The 22,829-nt window shown below is 37.2% G+C and overlaps 1 protein-coding gene across 1 annotated transcript; it reads right to left on the reverse strand.

The window, feature by feature from the left end:
- Positions 1 to 1,870: 1,870 nt before the first annotated feature.
- Positions 1,871 to 22,241, reverse strand: UFM1 (ubiquitin fold modifier 1). The gene is made up of 6 exons (XM_008056081.2): positions 22,168 to 22,241; positions 22,034 to 22,090; positions 16,925 to 16,982; positions 5,647 to 5,686; positions 4,208 to 4,240; positions 1,871 to 2,516 (listed from the first exon to the last, which is right to left on the reverse strand). Coding segments are annotated over exons 1-6 (258 nt in total). The 5' UTR covers positions 22,170 to 22,241; the 3' UTR covers positions 1,871 to 2,448.
- Positions 22,242 to 22,829: the final 588 nt, after the last annotated feature.

A 22,829-nucleotide genomic window follows, 5' to 3' on the forward strand; every position in this document is an offset into this window, starting at 1 on the left:
TTTTCCTTTGCTAATTCAGAATTCTGATGTTCACCTGTCAAATTTATAAGTTATTTATCTGGTAATTTCTTAAGCAACTACTGATGGCATCCTTAGATGCTAATTATGTTAAATTTTCCTCTAATTTTTTTCCCCCAATGACCATGGGTCTTATGATACGGACAATACTGAAACATGTCAAGACAAAAACTGATCTTAAAGAGACTTTATTCATGAATAATTCAGCAATTATTCATTGAAACCCACTACATTTCCAGTTCTAGAAAGAACTAGACAGACACAATCCCTGCCTCTGGAGAGCGCACCATTTAGAACACCGCAGGTCAAGCACTGATTCTGAATCAATAACAGTCTTCATTTCACTGTTCAAGACTTGCATAGATATGGATTTCTTCTAGAAGAGCAGACAAAAATCTTTCCTTATGCATGTCATTCTTTGGATTCTCATAAGGAATATTTTGAAATCTGTATGCTGACAAGGCCGATACTTTGCTTTCTCTAATTGCCTTCTGCTACTTATTGAAAGGACAGTCCGAGAGCCAAAAGCCATTTTCTAATCTTGTTCTTAAATCTTAATACAATGATGAAAAAGTAGAAGCTATGCTTTTCGAGAAATGCACACTTTAGGTAAAATTAACTTTGCCGACTTCGTCTTTTCAGAAACAGACTTCCTGTGACAGGTATCAGAGGTATCTCATAGTGGCAATCAAGCTTGCCTAGAGCAAAGGGAATTTAAAAGGCCTAAGACATCATGCATTGGGCAAGGATTGTAAAAGTCATGAAACTTATAATTACAAAAGTTATGGTCGCTCAGAGGGGGAGCAGGTGGGGATTCAATCTTCCAGTAAATTGGGACAGGGAAGCCAAGGATCCCCCGAAGCTACCCACTGGGAATGCATAGGAGATAAGGTGAAATACACCCTCCATTAGCTCTAAGGAATGTCGTTCAGGAAGGTGCAGGAACATTAGAATCCTTGTCACGCCTTTCTCTAGGGGCTATGATAATATGGACAGACATTAATGGGTCTCTGTGTCACAAGTTCTCCATGACATCCACAGGTGGTCAATAAGGAAGTCACAGAAGTCACGTCTACCTGACTGCAACATCTCCAAGGAAAAGGATTTAAGCCAGGGCTTTGGGGGGCTACGGGTCACACTCACCTAGAGTGTAGCCCTGCTCCCTGTCTGTAGGGGCAAACAATTCTTAAATAAATCTTATCTTCTCTCACCTCTGTGTATTGCAATTCTTTGCAATTACTCGGATCTCTGGATTGCCAGTGCGGCTCCGGCATCGCTGCACCTCCCTGTGCCTCTCCCTCTCCATCCATCCACCCTCACCCTATCTGTGCCCTAATACTTATGACTATGTCAAGTATTTTGTTTCCCTTTCAGTTCTCCCCAACATACTCTTGGTTGTTCTAGCTTTTCAGTTGTTTTTTTCTGTGACACTTTGTTTCAGGATTCTGTCCCTCTCTCCTGCTATCCTTTGTTGTTTTCCTCCTTATGAGAAGCCTGGTCATCTGGGTTCCCCATCTTCCCTTTCTGGCTTCATACTAACTCGAGTGAGAAATCTTAGCACTTTCTTAAAAGTTCAGTCTTCAATAAGTATAACTCATCAGCATTTCCAATCAACATTTCCTTGTTTTGTAATGATTTTCAAATCTTGCTTGCAACAACTCTCTTCCTGAATGCTACTTAAAAATATTACTCCCCCCCAAAACAATGTTTTCTTAAAGATTCTCATTTAAAAGTCTGCAATAAGAGATTGAAAAAGGAATGCATAACTCAGCAAAGGATGCTTCCACAGTATTGGATTCTGCAAGATCACTGTTAAAATATGGTATGGAACATCAATTTATATACATAAGCATTAGATTTAAAAGTTCATGTTTAATTTTGTGATATGAAACTGAATTTTATGACACGAGATTTAAAATTTCAAAAAACCTAAATGATGAAAATTTAAGATAGTTAACTATTCATTGATTGGTCTATCGCTTTAACATAAACTATGTAATTAAGAATCGAATTATCAAGCAATCAGCCATTCACGATCCAAAATCTTTTTACATGTTTAACTCAGACAAATATGTAAGATTCAGTACATTTTAATTTTCCAAATGTTCTCAGAAAGAATTATCAGAAGCATCCTCCAGTTATAAAACACAGTTGGATAATCCATTTACCCCAAATGAACTACCGGTTTGTGTTGTGAGGTAGTAATCAAAGACTACATGATCTTCTGTGGTGGTAATACACTCAATTCATAAGCATTTCCTCTTCACATAAAGAGTACAAACAATAAAAAGGGACGAAAAGTCACCTTTCATTATTTCATTGATCCTTGGTGTACTCATAGTATGGTAAATGCCTGATTTCAATTTTACAACAACAAAAAAATACCAATATTTATTTTGAAATGTAATCTTATGTTCCAAGTAGCAGACATTAAAAACTTCCAACACGATCTCTAGGAATAATTCGCAGTTCTGAACCGTGTTTTAGAAAAACGTTTCCTATACAAATAAACAAAACATAAAGTTAGGTATTCGAAAATCAAGATATCTTAATATTCCAACAATTATTAAACACAATAAACAATGTAGTAAAAGGTAAACTAGGTACAAAAGCTCAAGCAGCAGAACCCAATTCCATGCTTTTGAAGTCTTGTTCCTATTCTTATATCTTCACAATCCAACAATGTTTACAAATTTTAAATAGGAACACCAGCCATGAAGTGACTAATGAATACATTCAACAAGTAACAAATTGAACTAATTTAATCATGAATACTTGCTTTAATACACAATAAAATAACTAAGGACAGAAAAAAAATAACATATCTAAATCACTTCAAGTAACCAAAATTCAGGTATCTTGACTTGTTTGGGATCAACTGCCTACCAAGAGACTATCTTCATATTCAATTATATGTACATTCAATGTTTAAAGGTAACGTGACAAGCAATATGTTAAAGTAAGAAGTAATTCAAAGTAACGTAAATGGAAACTTATAGAATAAGAAAAAAACAAAACCTTTATCTAAGTTTAAAGGCATCCATACAATTAAATGCCTCATGATTTTCAAGAATCTTTTTTAATTTTAAAATATCATACACTAAAAATTACTGATTTAAGTAACAAAAATTTGCAATTTTAAGTCATTATGTTCTATGACAAAATTTCAATCTCATGGCTCATGAAGACAACATAATTTTGCTATAATAAAGAAATACTTTAGAATACAATAATTTAAAAATAACTACTGCTCAAGAATGAGGTTATATTAAAGTATGCTTAATTTTAAAACATTATTATTAGATTATAAGTCCAGGAGAATACATTTAAAAATATAATCTTTTTTTATGCTTTAGGTTATTTTTAATAAAGTTACATGTATTTTATCCTGCCTATTTTTTTTTTTTTGAGTTGGAGTCTCACTCTGTCGCCCAGATTGGAGTGCAGTGGTCGTTCCCGGCCACCGCAGCCTCGACCTGCTGGGCTCCGGTGATCCTTCCGCCTCAGCCTTCCAGGTAGCTGGAACTACAGGCGCTTGCTACCACGCCCGGCTAATTTTTTGATTTATTGTAGAGATGAAGTCTCGTCTGACCAGGCGGGTCTCAAACCCGCGGGCTCAGGCAATCCACTCACCTCAGCCTCCCAAAGGCGTGGGATTACAGGCTGAGCCACCGAGCCCGGCTCTATCCTGCCTATTTTTTAGGCCATCAATGTATCACTCTGTATAAGGTTAGCAGTTTAAATACTATGCAAGCATTGACTCAGGCTCTTGAAATGTACATGATTATACTTTAAAATAACAATAGATAGCATTTAATGAATGCTAACTCAAAGTAATGCAAGTTTTTGAGAACTTTAAAGTTACTACTTCACACCTACCTTAAGAGGTATGTCAAAATCATTATTCCAATGAGAAAACAATCTTACCTTCAGATTTTTTGTTATATGCATTAATTAAATACTTTTAATGCTCAGGCTAATGTTAGGTTTCAGAGAAATACATACATAAATGATATAAATAATGAAACAAATTATTACTTAGACACATAAAGACTGCTGTACAGTCCCTAAAATGCAGCTCTATCTTATTAAAGTCCTATCAAGTATAATTAGAATAAAATAAATATTCAGTGTCAACTGACATATATAGGCCACCCACTCCTCCAAGAGTTTTCAAATAGATACTCACCAGCAGTCTGTGCAGGATTTATTCCTATTCCATCTAGAAAATAAGTTGTAAAATCACATAAGTTATTTCTAAAGCTAAATGATTTAATAGTAACAAGAAGAGAGATCTGCCAAAATAGTGCTGCTGTGTACACAGGCCCACGCTAAACAACTTAAACCCCAGAACAGAAGTGATGATCTTTCAGGTTATCTGTCTGTTGGAATCTACTATTATTATGCATCCATACTCATTGCTGTTAAAGCAATGATCCTGGTAAGTCCTATGAAAGATAGGTTTTTAATTCTATGTTGCCACATAAGAGTGAGAAATAATGTTTGACATTTCTTCTAAAAAGCTAAGAGCACCTTAGGTTTGCCATTAATCATCTTCATATTCCTCTGAGGCATAATATCTTAGGACTGGGAGAATCCACAAAGTCATTTAGTTCAAATTTCACTAACACTTGTAAGTTTCAAAACATTTTTGTAAGAGTTATTCAGTTGCAAGTCCAAAACTTTCCAGAAAGTAGGCCAACTTTCTTCTAAACAGAGAAACACTTCAATGTGACAGCATGCAGAATATTTTAGAGTTAGAAATTGTTTTATCTAAGTTACCTCATGCACATTAGGCCCATTTCCTCTTAGTCTATCCAAACCGCACATGGACCATTCACCAGCACTCATCAATAATATCACTTTGTATACTTGAAACATAGTTAAGCTCTCCTTAAAATTTTTACTCCTCATCTTATTATTGCACTATTTTCTCACATGACAGGTTTCATCAAAACTGATTATCAGTATTCTAAGAGATTGAGATTTTAATTATATACCTAACTGAATAAAATCTTCATTATTGCAAGCCTATAAGAAACCGTTTTCTAACAGGAGAGGTATAGCAATGTATGGCAAAGGTATATTCCTGCTTAGCTTTCTATATTGTTTTTGTTAGTTTGATTTTTTTTTTTTTTTGAGTAGGGATCTCTGTTACCCAGGCTTGAACGCAGTGGCCCTATCATAGTTCACCTCAGCCTTGACTTCCTGGGCCCAGGCAATCCTTTCGCCTCAGCCTCCTGAGTCACTAGGACTACAGGTACCATCATCCCAGCTAATTTTTCAATTTTTATAAATAGAGACAACACTTTGCTCTATTGCCCTGGCTGGTCTTGAGCTCCTGGGTTCAAGCAATCCTGCTGCCTCAGTCTCCCAAAGTGTTGGGATTACTGGAGTAAGCCCTCTTGCCCAGTCAACTTTCTATATTCTAAAGCAACTTTGTATATACTAAAACAACATAACATATTTAAAAAAAAAAACTTGCCAAAACATAAAATTATTTTTCATAATAATCTGGCATGAAGTGATAAGGATACAAGATATTATAAAGTGCTATTCTATAAGAAAAGCACACACACAAAAAACTATAGATCTGAGGTAATAAAAAATTTTCAAACGGATTCTTACCATTGGTAATAATTGCACTTGTTGCAGCAGGAACTTTAAACTAAAAGGAGAAAAAATACATATAGATATAACAGGATTTGCAAGAATGGGCTACATATATCAATTCTTTAATTCTAAGATGTGATTTATCTTTTAGAATGTGTGAAACCATCAAGAAAAGTACAGTTGCCCCCTGAATGAATTATGTGTGGAGTTTCTTCTGCATCTACCACCCGGAGATAGCAAGACCTCTCTCTTCACCTTCCTCTTCCTCTGCCTACTCAACAACAAAGACAAAGACCTTTACGATGGTCCACTTCGACTTAATGAATAGTAAATGTATTTTCTTTTGTGATTTTCTGAATAATAGCTTTTCTGGAGCCTACTTTATTGTAAGAATACAGTATATAATACACGTAGCATACAAAATATGCATTAGTCATCTGTTTATGTTATCAGTAAGGCTTCCAGTCCACAGTAGGCTATTAGTTAAGTTTTTGGAGAGTCAAAAGTTATTTGTAGATTTCACCTGTGCAGCGGTCAGCACTCCTGATCCCCTTTGTTGTTCAACAACACTTAGTCTAAATAATGCTTCTGACTCTATTTAGGAAACAATTATAAAATGTACCTTATTTATTTTACATACTGTGAAAAAGGCAAATACTATCAGTTTATGTCCAGATCAAGGTTTATTCTTTTGGACTTTTATTTTTATCATATATAATTCTTTTGCACAGGAAAAAACTATAAGCAAAATAAATTGATGACACCATTCCTACAATTTCTCCCTAGAAATGGCAAGTTGCAAACATTTATTCTCTTGTGTTTAACAGGAGAGGCCCATAGAAGATTTTCTAGTAACAACCAAAGCTTACATTCTTTAAATTCTTCTTAAATGATTTGCTGACTTAAAGCCCAAAGGATTGCAATTGTCCAATCATTTCACTAGGAAATAATAAATTTCAGTTATGTACATGTGATATCACCTAGACAATTATGTGACCACCATGTGGTCAATAGTAATAGTAGGCCTCCCTGAATTATTTCAGAGATGTTTAAAAAGATGTGCTTTTAGAATTAATAAAATGTGGCATGGAACTTATTGGTAGCCAAAAGGCAGATTCTATCTCTTAAAAAGACCAGCAGTTGTCAAAGTGATGTTTATGTATTCATAGTTTGCTCATTTATTCAACAAATACCTATTACACAAGTTTGTGCTATGAACTAATTTTATAAATGTTATACTTGAATTTGTGACCAGTAAGTTTGGAAAACAATATGTTAAACTAGTGGTCTTTTCAAAAATCTAAAATATACTAATATAGTTTAACTTCAAAAAGAAAACAGTGAATTAAGTGTTTCCCTAACTTTTGGTCACTAATCCCAGTGTTTCATGGCTTTTATTTTGGTGGTACTATTTTGGGTGTAGGTCTTGTTGTCTGGGAAGTATTGTTCTACCATTTATAATGGTCACATATACATAGTTGAGAAAAACAACTAGAAGTTTATTTTAAGTAGTGAACTGAAGAATCAAGTTTTTAAATAAGAACTTAGCCTAGGTGAGTGGATTGCCTGAGCCCGCGGGTTCGAGACCCGCCAGGGCAGCAAGACCTCATCTCTACAATAAATAAAAAAACCAGCCGGGCGTGGTAGCGCATGCCTGTAATTCGGGTTACTTGGAGGGCTGAGGCGGAAGGATCACCGGAGCCCAGCAGGTCGAGGCTGCGGTGGCTGGGAGCGGCCACTGCACTCCAGTCTGGGTGACAGAGAGAGACTCCAACTCAAAAATAAATAAATAAATAAATAAATAAAAATAAAAAAAATAAAATAAGAACTTAACCATGCCTAAGAACAGTAATTTGGGGAGGAGGGGCAAGATGGCAAGAGGACAAGTCGGATTGAGAATGTCTCTGCAAAAGGTGGCTGCTGCAGCCAGCCCCAGGCACTGTGCAGCAGCTGTGGCCCTCCGCTCCTGGCTTTGTGGAATTCCCTGCTCCCTCCCCTGCCTCAAGCTGCCACACAGGGGTGGGGCCAGAGATCAGCTAGAGGCCAGAATCCAATCAGTGGAGAGAGAGGATCAAGGAGGGCCAGGGAGGAGGCCCATGCCTGGTAAGGAGGTGCTTATCAGTCATTTTCTCTGTCCCAGGACCAGGCAGAGACCTGCATCAACCTGCCCAGCTCTACACAGCTCTGCCCAGCCTCCAACTTGGGACCTAAGGTAATTGCATCAAAGGGGAGAGAAAGAAGCCTCTCCCCCATGCTAGATCAGACACAGAGAGGTTGGATCTGAGTGGCAGACATGACAGGCAGCAGAGTCAGATGTCCCAGGCCTGGGATCCAGATCTGATCCTTCCACAGCAGGCCTGGGACATCTGACTCTAGCTGTGAGCAACCTTACTAGCTTGCGATAAGAGCTAGAGATCAGTGCTGAAAGGACCTTGACTCACAGGAACAATTTCAGACCAAGCTTGCTTTGGCGTTTTTACTTTTTTAAATGTTTATATTCTTTGTTTGTTTTGCTCATTTTTGTTTGTTTTTACTTTTTTTTACTTTTCTCTTTTTTCTCTCTTCTCTCTGTTTTTGATAACATTTTCATACTTGCCTTGTTTCTGTTATTTTACTGATTTCTCCTTTTTTTCTTTGGAACTCCTGTTTGTGTAGGGGAATTATATATCAATAGGGAGGTTGGTTGGCTTGTGTGTTTGTATGATTGCCTGTATGTTTTAGTTTTTTTAAACTTTTTTCTGTCTTTGTGTCTCCTTTCATTTGTTAGTCGGTACATTTGTCTCTTCTCTCTCTCCACCTTCCTCCCTCCCTTCCCTGTTCCATTCTTTTCCTTCATCTTACCTCATTTTGCTATTAGGGAGCAAACTTATACCTCCACCGCATGGACAGATTGCAAGGCAGTGGGAAGGGGGTTCCACAGTACCCATATACCTATTGGTGGATACAGGGTTATGCAGATAGATCTTGAATCACACCTCCCCCCCAATTAAATCTCAAAACTGCAAAAAAGTATAGCTCCCAACCCACAGTCCAGCCTCAGAATTGATCAAAGCTAGAGGATTCACATAAGGAAGAACAAGAGACTGAGCAAACAGAAGTAAAAGCAGCACCGCCACCCCTGAACATCAGAATTAAAGAAGAGGGGGAAAAAGTGGGGAGTAAAATCTACACAAATGAAGAAAACACACAAGAAGAATACGGGTCTCATACAGACCCCTGGGAGGTCAGACACTGAGAAAAGACTTCGGAACGAAAACAATGAAGAGCCCCCAGAATGACGGGTCATATACTACAAACTCAGACATCAAAACATTAATAGAGAGAATAAAAAGAATTGAGGAGAGACAAGAGGAAAATAGGAAGGAGTTGATAACTGAGATAACAGCAGTAAAGAATACTGTGACTGAAATAAATAACAAACTAATAAGCATGGAAAGCAGATTAACCAAGCAGAGGAAATAATCTCAGAGCTTGAAGACCAAAATATAGAACTAACCCAAACTGTCAAAAACATAGAAAAGAAGTTTAAAAAGACAGAAAAAACCTTCAAGAGATGAGTGATTATTTCAGAGGCCGAACCTAAGAGTAATTGGACTTCTTGAGGCAGTGAGACAGAGAACATCCTGGAACAAACATTTCATGAAACCATTTGAGAAAACTTCCCTCATCTCATCACTGATGCAAAAAGTCAAACACAAGATATCCAGAGAACTCCTGCAAGACAACAAATGAGAAGACCAACTCCTAGACACATAACAATTTGCCTTAATGAAGTAGGCATAAAAGAAAAAATCCTAAAGGCGGCAAGGGAAAAAAGTCAGACGTCCTACCAGGAAGACTAATTAGAAGAGCAGCAAATTTATCTACAGAAACACTTCAGCCTAGGAGAATGTGAAGTCCAATCTTCAAAGTTCTCAAAGATAAACAATTTCAACCAAGAATAACCTACCCAGTTAAACTAAGCTTCATCAGCGAGGGAGAAGTAAAATCTTTTCTAGACATTCAATCCCTAAGATCTTATGTTGCCTCTAGACCACCTCTACAAGAAACACTTAAGAAAGTATGAAATACAGAAGAAAAGGAAACAAGAACGACGACATTCTTCACAAGAGTGCAGGAAAAAGATTGATAACACAAATGAATCAACCCAAAAAATCAAAAGAAAGATATTAAACAGGAACAACAACAACTCTATAAGAATCTTATGACAGGAATAAACTCCTACATTTCAATAATTAGCCTGAATGTGAATAGACTAAATGCACCACTGAAAACACACAGAATGGCAAAATGGATAAAATATCTTAAGGCAACAATATATTGTCTCCAAGAGATTCATCTCACCAGAAGGGACACTCACAGGCTCAAAGTAAGAGGATAGGAAACAAATTTACAGATGCATGGAACACAAAAGAAAGTTGGAGTTGCAATCTTAGTATCAGACAAAATATCCTTTAAGTTATCAAAAATTAAAAAAGATACAGAAGGTCATTACATAATGATAAAAGGTTCAATCCACCAACAAGAAATATCTATCCTAAACATAGATGCAACCAACATAGGAGACCCACCTTTATAAAACAGCTTCTAGGGCAAACTTAAAAAAGATATTGATTCTACCACTATCATAGCTGGGGACTTTAATACCCCACTCACAACCATAGAAAGATTTTCAGGACAAAAATAAGCAAGAAGATCTGGAACCTCAATGTGACTTTTTGACCAAATGGACTTAACTGATACCTACAGAACACTCCACCCAACGACCATAGAATATACATTCTACGCATCACTGCATGGAACATACACTAAGATAGACCACATCCTTGGCCATAAATCAGGCTTAAAAAAATGTCATAATATTGAAATTTTGCCATGCACCTTCTCATACAACAGTGCAATAAAAATAAATATCAACACCAATAAAGTTCTGCCCAAACCCACAAAGACATGGACACTAAACAGCAATGATGTTAAGCAACTCCTGGGTCAACATGGAAATCAAAACAGAGATTACAAGATACCTGGAAACAAATGAAAATGAAGAAACATCTTACCAAAATCCTGGGATGCCGTGTAAGTAGAAGTAAGAGGGGAATTCATATCTCTACAAACACACATGAAGAAAATGGAAAGATCACAAGTTAACAGCCTAACAAGTCACCTAAGGAAGCTGGAAGAGCAAGACCATCAAAACCCTAACTTCAGCAGAAGGATCCAGATCACCATAATAAAAGCCCATATTCAGGACATAGAAGACAAAAAGATATACAAAAAATCAACTAAACAAAAAGCTGGTTCTTTGAAAGGATAAGCAAGATTGATGGTTCCCTAGCTAGAGTGACCAAGAAAAAAAAGAGAACAAGTCCAAATAAACACAATTAGAAACATAAAGATGAAGTCACATCTGACCCTGAAGAAACACAAAAGATTATCAGAGACTACTATGTACACTTGTATGGAAATAAACTTGAAAACCTAAAGAAAATGGAGGACTTTCTGACATCACACAACCTCCCAAATCAAAACAAGAAGAAAGTAAGATCCTAAATAGACCAATAACAATCAAGGAAATTGACTATGTCATAAGAAAACTATCTACAAAAAAAGCCCTGGACCAGATGACTTTCCAGCAGAATTCTACAAAACATACACGGAGGAACTGATATCAATCCTACCGAAAGTATTCCAAGCAATTGAGAAAGATGGAACTCTCCCCAAATCATTTTATGACGCTAACATCACATTGAAACCCAAGCCAGGTAAAGATCCAACAAAGAAAGAGAACTACAGGACAATATCTTTGATGAAGATAGATGCTAAACTTCTCAACAAGATCCTAGCAAACTGGATTCAACAACACATCTCAAAAATCATCTATCACAACCAAGGAGACTTCATCCCTGGGATGCAAGGCTGGTTGAACATTCATAAGACCATAAATGTAATTAAATACATCAACAGATGTAAAAACAAAAAACCACATGATTATATCATTAGATGCAGAAAAAGCTTTTGATAAAATCCAGCACCCCTTTTTGATAAAAACCATTGAGCATCTAGGCATAGAGGAACATACCTCAAAATAGTAAGAGCCATCTATAAGAAACCCACAGCCAGCACATTGCCAAACAGATAAAAATTGTAACCATTTCCCCTGAAAACTGGAATAAGACAAGGATGCTCACTCTCACCCCTCCTGTTCAACATAGTTTTGGAAGTCCTAGCTAGAGCAATCAGAGAAGAGAAGGTGATCAGGGGTATCCAAATAGGAAAAGAGGAAGTCAAGTTATCTCTCTTTGCAGACGACATGTTTCTATACCTTGAAAACCCAGGAGAATCGGTCAAAAACTTCCTTTCACTGATAGCAGACTTTGGCAAAGTCTCAGGGTATAAAATAAATTTGCAAGCTGAGGCAGAAGGATTGCCAGAGCCCAGCAGGTCGAGGCTGCGGTGGCCACTGCACTCCAGTCTGGGCAACAGAGTGAGACTTCAACTCAAATAAATAAATAAATAAATAATCTGCACTCCAGTCTGGGCAACAGAGTGAGACTTCAACTCAAATAAATAAATAAAATAAATAAATAAATAAATTTGCAACTACAATCGCATTTCTATACACCAATAATAAACAAACAGAAACCCAAATAAAAAATCACAATTCCATTCACAATAGTCACCAAAAAAAAATGAAATACCTCGGCATCTTCCTAACCAGAGATGTGAAAGACCTTTACAATGAAAACTACAAAACACGTCTAAGAAATCAAAGATGACACAAACAAGTGGAAAAATATTCCATGCTTCTGGATTGGAAGAATCATTGTTAAGATATCCATTTTACCTAAGGGAATTACAGATTTAACGCATACCATCAAATTACCAGCAACATTCTTTTAAGACCTAGAAACAACAATATAGGAATTCATATGAAAAGATAAACAACCAAGAATAACCAAAACAATCCTCAGCAAAAAACACAAAGCAGGAGGTAGCACACTCCCAGACTTTAAACTTTATTATAAAACTACAATAATCAAAACAGTCTGGTATTGGTACAAGTACAGGCATACAGATCAATGGAATAGAATTGAGATTCCAGAAGCAAAACCTCAATTTCTCAATCAACTCATCTTCAACAAAGCCTCTACCACCAAGCACTGGGGTGATGAGAACCTACTCAGTAAATGGTGCTGGGAAAACTGGCTGACCACATGCAGAAGATTGAAACAGGACCCCTACCTATCCCCATACACAAAAATCAACTCTAAATGGATCAGAGACCTAAATGTAAAACCTCAAACTATAAAAACCTTAGAAAATTCAGGAGACACTCTTATGGAAATTGGAACTGGCAACCAATTCCTGATCAAAACAAAAAGTGCCCAGGTCATAAGCGATAACATAGACAAGTGGGACCTCATCAAACTGACAAGCTTCTGCAAAGCCAAAGAAACCATCAAGAGAGCAGGGAGACAGCCCACAGACTGGTAAAAACATTTGCCAACTCCGTGTCTGATAAAGGCCTAACATCTAGGATCTACAAGGAACTCAAACATGCCGAAAAGAACAAAACAAACAGCCCCATTACAAAGTGGGCAAAAGATATGAATAGACACTTATCATAAGAAGACATACGAACAGACAACAGATACATGAAAAAACATTCATTCTCACTGTCATCAAGGAGATGCAAATTAAAACTACACTGAGATACGACCTAACTCCAGTCAGAATGGCCATCATCAATAACTGAAAAAATAACAGATGCTGGAAAGGATGTTGTGAAAAGGGAACACTGACACTCTTGGTGGGAGTGCAAACTAGTACGGCCTCTGTGGAAAACAGTGTGGTGATACCTAAAAGTTCTAAAAATCAACCTTCCATATGACCCTGCAATCCCCCTACTGGGCATATACCCAGAAGAACTCAAATCACTCTTTTAAAAAGATACCCACACATATATGTTTATCACAGCACTGTTCACAATAACAAGAACATGGAACCACCGTGCTCTCCATCAAAAGAGAACTGTTTAAAAAAAATGTGGTACATATACATGATGGGAAATTACACAGCCATAAAGAAGAATAAAATCATGAAATTGTGGCAACCTGGATGGAATTAGAGTCTATAATACTGAGTGATCTTTCACAGAAACAAAGAACTGAATATCACATTCTCACTCATAAGTGGACCTTGAACAACTACTGCAATAGTATAAGAAAAGGATTGCCTGTAGCAGGAAATTGTGGAGAGGAGGGGGGCAGGGAGGCGGGACTAACAGTAGTAGAAATCTGCCTGGGGAAGTGGGGGCACACCTCATCAACAACGGTAACTGCCCGGTGAATATTTGCATACCTAACCCTGAAATGTACCCCACAATTTTAAAATAAAAAAAATGTTGAAGTTAAAAAAAAAGAACAATTATTTGCTATACAGTATTAGGTACATAATAAACAAATTTTACTCTCAATATGGTACATTCTTCATTGGGTCCTGTTAAAGATTCAGAAATTTTTAAAGAACTTCAAAGTGTATTTAAGTGAATTTAAAAAATATTTTGTAGAAGCTACAGTCTCAATAAAATTTTGACTAAACACTCAATTAATTATCAGGCTCTCAGATTTCCATAACTAGAGTCCTATAAGGCTCTCAGTCACCCTACTGGGTGAATCTTACTTCTTAGATCATGTTCATTTTAAGATAAGTTATTTATTTGCTTAGTCACACCCATGTCATGACAACATATTTTATGAACTTCAAAAATCAAAAGGAATTCCTGATGCCATTTTTCCCGTCTGGAGAATGTGGAAGCAATAGTTAAGCGAAAATTGGGGGAGGCAACATAGTGATATAAAATAGAGGGAGTAGTCTGTTTTGTCCTGTAATACTGACAAGTTTTCTCCTAGATGCAAAACTTTATGATCCTCGTTTTTCATTTATTTTCTTCCTCAGATCCTATAATTCCTATAAGTAAGTATGTTAGGAGGCTCTTTCCAGGTTCTGACAACTCATTAATTAGTAAACTAAATCTCAGGCATGTGTTGGGGAATTTTATTATTGTTTATTAAGAGAATTTTATCAGGAATTTAAATTCAGACTTTGGTTTCAAGTCAACTTTTGTTCTTATTGAAACAAATTTCACAATATCATCTCATGAAAACCTCTCTCACCACTGCCTGCAAGTCACACTTTTTCTAAATGCATAGCACTGTTGGGCAATGTGGCTCAAGCCTGTAATCTCAGCACTATGCGGGGAGCAGGCGAGAGGACTGCCTGAATCCAGGGTTCGAGATCAGCCTGGGCAATCTGGTGAGACCTCGTCTCTACAATAATTTTTTTTAAAAATATAATTTAAAAAAAATTAGCCACAGTAGTGGCACACACCTGTGGTTCTTGCAACTCAGAAGACTGAGATGGAAGGATCACCTGAGCCCAGCAGGTTGAGGATGCAGTGGCCATATGTATGTCACCACACTCTAGCTTGGGCAACAGAGTGAGATTCCAACACAAAAAAATAAAAAATAAATGTGTAGCACCTATGATGCATGGTAATTATAATCTATATTAAAACCTTCATCAATATAAATGGTTGTGTGAAGTCTGTTAGTTTATTTTCAACTATATGTTTAGATTTTCTACTTTTAGTAGAAAACCAAGATCACCACAGCCTTTGCATTATAAAGGACATATGTCAAAATCACTACAAAATGTATTATAACAAATATCAATTATAGCTTATATAGATCTACTTCTTAAATCTGGAATTTGTGGATTCTGCTAATTCCCCAGACCAGGAATATTCTGGCAAGTGATCTGTGTAGCAAAATGTAATAACAATGCTATATTCAGAGTTGTGTCCCACCTCATTTTATTTATCCTTTCTGCTTGAAGAATATATCAAAATTGACTATAAAACAAGGACTACTGCTTTGCAGTTTAATTCTGAATGAGTGACAAAAGATGTTAGCGCTTCCTGACAGTAGTTTTCAAGAAGCTATGAGCACTGGTGGGCTGGCTAACTTACTATTACTCATCCAAGTTCAGGGCAAGACTATGTATTAAGCTGGCTTCTTATTTATTTCGTTGTTAAAATTCTTCTGTGACTACAAACTTTTTAAAAGATTCTGAACGAAACCATTTTGATTTGGGTTACTCTATACCTGTCTAGCACTTTTAACTTCACCACAAAATTTTGGTAAATGATATTTTTACTAAAAATCACTTAAGCAAACAGGAAGGACAGGCATTAACTACTCTCATTTTACAGATAAAAAATCAAGGAAGAGAGAAATTGAGGGATATGCCCTATGTCATATGGCTAGTTAATGTCACAACTAGGACAGGAACTCCAAGTCACATTTTGGTTCCATTACTACTAGATCAAGCTATTCTTCCAAGTGTCCTGTCCAAAGAGTTGCATTATATGTGGCTTCTAATCATTTCGTATGGAAAATTTAAAGAGATTGGCAGTAGTGGAAAACTGTTGGGGAGGAGGGGTGGGGGAGGGGCACACCTCCTCAACAAGGGTACCTACATAATAAACGTTTGTATACCTAACCCTGAATTGTACCCCACATCTTTATTAAAAAAAATGTATAACTTTTAATTTTTTTGAGTTGGAGTCTCACTCTGTTGCCCAGGCTGGAGTGTAGTGGAACACTCACGGCCACCACAGCCTTGATCTGCTGGGCTCAGGCGATCCTTCTGCCTCAGCTTTCTAAGTAGCTGAAACTACAGATGCCAGCCACCACACTTGGCTAGGAAAAATTTTATATCTTAAAAACCAAACAAAGTCAAACATGTTTTTAAAAACTAGACACTTTGAAAACAAGTGTTAATGATCATCCACATGCTCATGCAGAAAATTTGAAAACAAGTGTTAATGACCATCCACATGCTCATGCAGAAAATTTGAAAACTATGATAAATATTTTATTAAATTGCAATTTCAGAATCAAAACTAGTAAAAATATGAGTATATAGAATATAATGTGATATGTTACGTTTTAAAAAACATTTACAAATATCAGTACCCTTTAAATTTTAATAAGAATTCTCCTTATAATTGTCAATGAGTGCGTACAACAGATGTGTCAATTTGTTTAACTCACTCTTATACCTGAAAGTAAGTCAAGTTTCATTCTACTTATAATTTTTTGAGAATAGTATAAGTCTAGTAAGGAACCCACATAGAAACGATGGGTCAAAATGCACACAAATTGTAAAAATTTTTGAAGCATATTTCCAAACCGCATTCCATAAAGGTTGTTCTAATTTCCATACTTACTTCTTCTGCTGCAAACTTTAAGACTGCTGTGAAAGGTGTACTTTCAGGAACACTAAGTCTGCAAGAAGAATCAAAAAAAAAATTTTAAGTTTTTTGGTAAAGTCTCTTTAGTTCGTATTTCTGGTATTGTAGCCAACTTGGACAAAGCTATCATCTGAGTTTCAAAGTTGGCTATTTTGATTGCATACTATATTTGCTAACTTCAAACAAACACCTAAAAAGCAAACAACTTTAGAGCTGATGGTGCCTAGCACTCTGCATGAACGTTAACAGCCTTTCTAGATGAAGATTTATATAGTTCTAACACTATGATAGAAGTTTTAGACTACCATATGGACTGCTGTTTGTTTCTAGGGGCAGACTTCAAAAAGTTGAATCTCTCCTTAGTCCACAGTCTACTTGACTACCTTCTGTCTAAATACCTCATCGCCTGATATGATAATGTTATCATTTTCATTATAAGTAAAAGGTTATCTGGGAAGCAACACTAGATCATAAAGCTTTTAATAAATCCTCCTGGACACTCTTAATAATCATGTTTAAAATAGTAAACCAAACTTATGAAAATGAATAACTTTATTTTGGCACAATGCCAATAATGAAGTGGTTTTTTTTCACCATCTACACCATCATTCAAAACGGGTTTAGTATAATCTAAAATAAAATTTGGAGAGAGATGTATGATTTTGTTAAATGATTGACTTGTATAATGAGAAGTATATTACAGATCACCAATAAACAGATTTTTTAAAAAATGACTTAGTCCAAGGGTAAATCTGTAAAAATTTTCAGATTTAAAAAACTGAAAAAGAAATTTACATTATACCCTAAAAAAATTTAAAGATAAGATTTCTAAAGTAAAACAAATTACAAACGACTAAAAACAGAACATCTTTCAAAGCAGGGAAGAGAGAATGACAAGCTAACATCTCTCACTGAAACTTCTCTGCCACCACCATACTATTGTATTATTCTTTAATGTCTTAATACCAAGTATCATGATGTAATATTCTCCCCACTTAGTCTACACATCTATGAAGATAAGAACCATATATATCAACCACAGCATATTATTTTGATTTTCAGTAAGATAACTGTAAATAGATTTCTTGGCTACCCCCAGTCCACCCCTCCAAAATACTGTTAAAGGAGGAAAATGGGTATCATTTTTACCCTTTATTTCCTAATTTTTTTTGGAGGGGGGGAATAAAAACACAGTTCTAAAGGATAGACATTTGTTTTTTTAAAAAGTCTAATAAACTGGCAATGTGACAGCTTACAGAGTAGGCAACAGGATTTTGTAAGTACTTCTGCAATACTTCTATAGTTTAGAACCTGAGATTTGTTTTCTTAAAAATCTGCCTCAATAGAATTTCTAAAAGCTTGGGGTTCAATTCACTTTCAAATTGGAGACTCAGAAATGTTCTTGCAATATAACTAGCTATCACATTGAGGTTTATTAAGGTACGTTTCTACCTGTATATTAAGTCGGTGAGACTGTCCAGATAAGCCAATAGAACAAAAATGAAAACATCTTTTAATGCATGTTCTGATTTGCACAAATCAGAAAAAATGAGAGTCATGGTGACTCCACAGACTTTAACTAATTTGAAGCTACTCTACTTGCCAGTTAACATCATTTCACAAAGTTGTCACTTAAATGATACTTGTATTTTGAGAAAATGTGAAATATCCTTTATATTAAAGTCAATTTTTAAAGTAAGTTACTGGTATTATTTTCTTCTAATAAATATTTCATGTAAACAAAACGATGACCCAACCTGACAACTGTTATTATAAAGCCTAAGAACAAATATACCACAGGAAGTTAAAAGAGATTAACTCTGTAGACAATTACAGAAATCTTCAGAGACATGAAATTTTTAGCATTACAACAGGTCATTGAGTAGTGGTCATGAGACTGCACTCCAAGTCCAGAAGAAAACATGTGTAAAGGCAAGCAGGATTAAAAGGGCTAGTTTGTCAATTTGGAAATGGAGAGGCTGAAGCTTTAAGTGATATGGTAGTAAGAAAGGGAGGAGAAGAAAAGTTGGAAAATAAGACAGAAAAGATATGAATCAGACTGAAAGAGTTAAATGTAATTTTAATTTATCCTGTGTATAAAAGAATGTTTAATAGCAACATTTTTGTGGCCTAGTGTCGATACCATATTAACTCTATCAATAAACAAAACAAAAATAAAAACTCTGACATCCCCCAGAATAAATTTAAAACTAAATAAAACTCAAGTTTTTGTTTGTTTTTTTAAAGAGACAGGATCTCACTATGTTGCCCAGGTTGATGTGCCGTGGCTTTTCAAAGGCACAGTCACATTTCCACTACTGATCAGCATTGTAGTTTTGACCTACTCTGTTTCAGATATGGCTGGTTCTCCCCTTCTTAGGTAACCTGCTGGTTCCCTAATCCTGGGAGCCACCGTATTGATACTGGACTTAGTGTAGACATCTGATCACCGTATTGATACTGGACTTAGTGTAGACATCTGGAACTCCTAGGCTCCAGCAATTCGCCCGCCTCAATCTCCCGAGGCATGCACCATAGAACCCAGCTCAAGGGTAGTTACTCTATCAGAGTTTACTTGTTTGACAAGCAAAGACCAGTATTTAAAAGTTAAAACATGCTTTTCCACAAATCTTACTGTTGCTTTTACTAGTACCATTTAGTCTTTTCTTTCCCCCCTTTTTAAAAAAATCATGGCTACCTAGGCTGCAGTACAATGGCATGATCATGGCAGGTAAATTTTCTGCCTCAGTCTCGAGTTGCTGGGACTGTAAGCACCCGCGACCATGTCTAGATAAATTTTTCTGCAGAGACAAGTTCTTACTATGCTGCCTAGACTGGTCTTGAACTCCTGGGCTCAAGTGATTCTCCCACCTTGGCCTCACAAAGTGCAGGGATTACAGGCATAAGCTACCATGCCAGGATTAAGTTACCATTTACTTTGAATAGGATATATAGCGTAAGTACCATTGCACATATACATATATCACCACATTATATGTATTTTACACATACATGCCCATACATAGATTAAACATACACATACAACTACATACATATATACATGCTAAATAATTATATCTACTAAACTCAGTCACCACATTATTAATTGGACTGGTACAATGTTCCAGGTATGTAAGGATATAGTGCTACTCTATTCTCTTCTTCCCTCTTCCTCACTCTCTTTCAATGTGTACATTTACACATTGGTAAGAATAATCCAACATAGAGGGAGAAACCAATGATGAAGAGAGATGAGCCACTTGATTCCATCCACTGTACTCTTGAGATTAAAATAGATGGGATCCAGAGCTCAAGTGGAACGATTGGCTTTTCATCGTAACAGGGTGGGAGACTGAAATTATAGGTTTATAGATGTAGTGCAAGGTTTATAGATGTGGGGAATGGAAAAATAAGATAATTTCCCTCTGATAGATTTGAGAGTAAGGGGAAACTAAATTGTGGAAAGTTTGAGACAAAAAAAAAAATAATCCGGCCGGGTGTGGTGGCTCAAGTCCAGTAATTTGGGAGGCAAAGGTGAGGGGATTACCTGAGCCCACAGGTTTGAGAACAGTCTGGGCAACTTGGTGAGACCTCATTTCTACAATATTAGCCGGGCATGGCAGCACACACCTGTAGTTCCGGCTACTTGGAAGGCTGAGGTAGAAGGATTGCCTGAGCCCAGCAGGTTGACGCTGGGGTGGCCATGAGTGTGCCACTGCACTCCAGCCTGAGCTATGGAGTGAGACTCCAACTCAAAATAGAAAAAAAAAAATCCTTTCTGAGAATAAAGAGAAAAGTGAGCAAATTTGAAGAATGTAGTATAGTGCAAGGCAGTACTATTGAGTGTAGTCATGAATTTCACATAAAACCCAACAGCCTGTTGTGTTATTTTCTCCAGACACATCCAGCTATGTACACAGAACACAAATAGCCGGATTAAGAGGTGGTATTTCACCAAGCAAAACATGCTGGGGAAAGAAGGTAGGTACTAGAGTTGAGGTGCTTGCTACAGAATGACTTAAAGATAGACCATAAAGTAAGGCATAGGGGAGTGGATATTTATAGATTAAATAACAATGTGATTAATGGATTAAATGAAACATTGTACAGTGTTGTAGAAGAGACTTTACAGTAAATGAGTTAAAAAGAGGCAATGTAGTTAACCATAAGAGACTGCCTCACAATGACATTTTAGAGATGAAGCAATTATTGAAAGTCTCAAAATTCTAGACTATGACCATGAACATGTGAGATAAAGTGTAAAAAGGATATTTTGTAGATGAAAAGATCAAAGAAGCAAAAGTCTGGAAGATTGCATGGGTCACAGTGAGGTAGTCACTGAAACTTATCAGTTCAGTTAGGTAGGTCACGGGACTAATTATGTTAATTATGAAAAAAAAAATCCTATTGCAATCCTGTTCTTTGCCACATTTCATGGAATTTCCAGACACAATAACCTCAAGAGTGTTTACTTAAAACCATAGGAAGAGTCAGATGAGTATGTAGGTAGATTCGTGTTAAACCAGAATTTAACTGCAAAAGAATAAGTAAAGGACCACATAGATAAACTGCCCTATTTCCACACTTTGCTACTAAGCACTCTTTATTAATTCCCAACTAGGAAGTGTGTGATTTGAGACTCATTACTTTGTGATGCCCAATTACTGAGTCATTCACACGCAACAAAACACAGAAATTTAACGCTAACATACATTCAAGTAATTTCAGTCTGACAACCGGGCTGTCTTTCCTAACTTCTAACACCTGGTCGAAGCAGCAAAAGGCCTCTCTAATACCCAGCAGACAGACTGTTTAAGAATCCCAGGATATTACCAGAGTCTTGTTCACACGTCCTCCCGCTCCAGTCGTCCACCAGAGGCACTGACCAACACAAATACACCCACTCTCCTGCCAGGGCCAAGCTGACCCTTTTACGAGGCAAGTACGGAACCTCGCCTCTCAAGATCCGGACAGGGGTGGAAAAAGGGAAGCGATGGAGTGGGAGTTGTTCGAAAGACTCGGATCACCGCCAGTCCAGTCAGTACTGCCCGGCCCCGAGGGCCCCATCCCGGCCTAGCAACTCACACTTTGTAAGGCAGCCGCGGGTCCGACGTCAGCGTGATCTTAAAGGAAACCTTCGACCTGAGGAAGAGAGCGGGAGAGTGTAAGGGTCGAGCAGCAGGATTAGGGATGAGGACGGCTGGTAAGCAATCACTCACATGGTGGAGCCAGTATTGACAGAAAAACCACGCCAACCCCGACGAACAGTCTCGCTTCCTCCACAGTGACAGGGACCACCCCGCCCCACTCAGATCCACGTCTCCCTCCGCAAACCGGGGACTTCCAAGGCTGCTGGTGTCCAGGGCACTGCCTGATAATCGGCTCCAAACGCTCATGCTAGACAGAGCCTCCAAATTACAAGTAGCTTGTAATTTTGTGTTTATATATCTGCAGAAAAAATGTGGATTATACGTAAAGAAGATATTTCTTACTCTAGATAGTTGTTGCCATATTTTTAGTAAGGCAGCACACATACGGGCACAGAGAGTAAGACTTTAGATCCCAGCTGGCAGATTGGGGCGAAAGTAAGGGTGCCGGGTAGGCGCAGGAGGAGTGTGACGGCTGGGGGGCGGGGCGATAAGCGGGGCTCGGGCGGACGCTCTCCGCTGTTGCTAAGGCAACCTGCACGCAGGAAGCTTGGTTAATACTCTGAAAGCTGGGATGTTAACTTCGCTTTATCATTGGTTTTCTTCCGTCTTTCCAACAACCCAACCCTGTTATATCTTTTACATTCCTCTTTTTTTCCCTTCACACTTTACTTTTCAATATTGATTTATGGCTGTTCAATTTCAACAGATTTTAAGAGAGCGAATTGTGTGTG

This window comes from Carlito syrichta, unplaced genomic scaffold (assembly GCF_000164805.1).
Source record: "Carlito syrichta isolate Samal-C Ts95f unplaced genomic scaffold, Tarsius_syrichta-2.0.1 Scaffold302098, whole genome shotgun sequence".
NCBI classification, from domain to species: domain Eukaryota; kingdom Metazoa; phylum Chordata; class Mammalia; order Primates; family Tarsiidae; genus Carlito; species Carlito syrichta.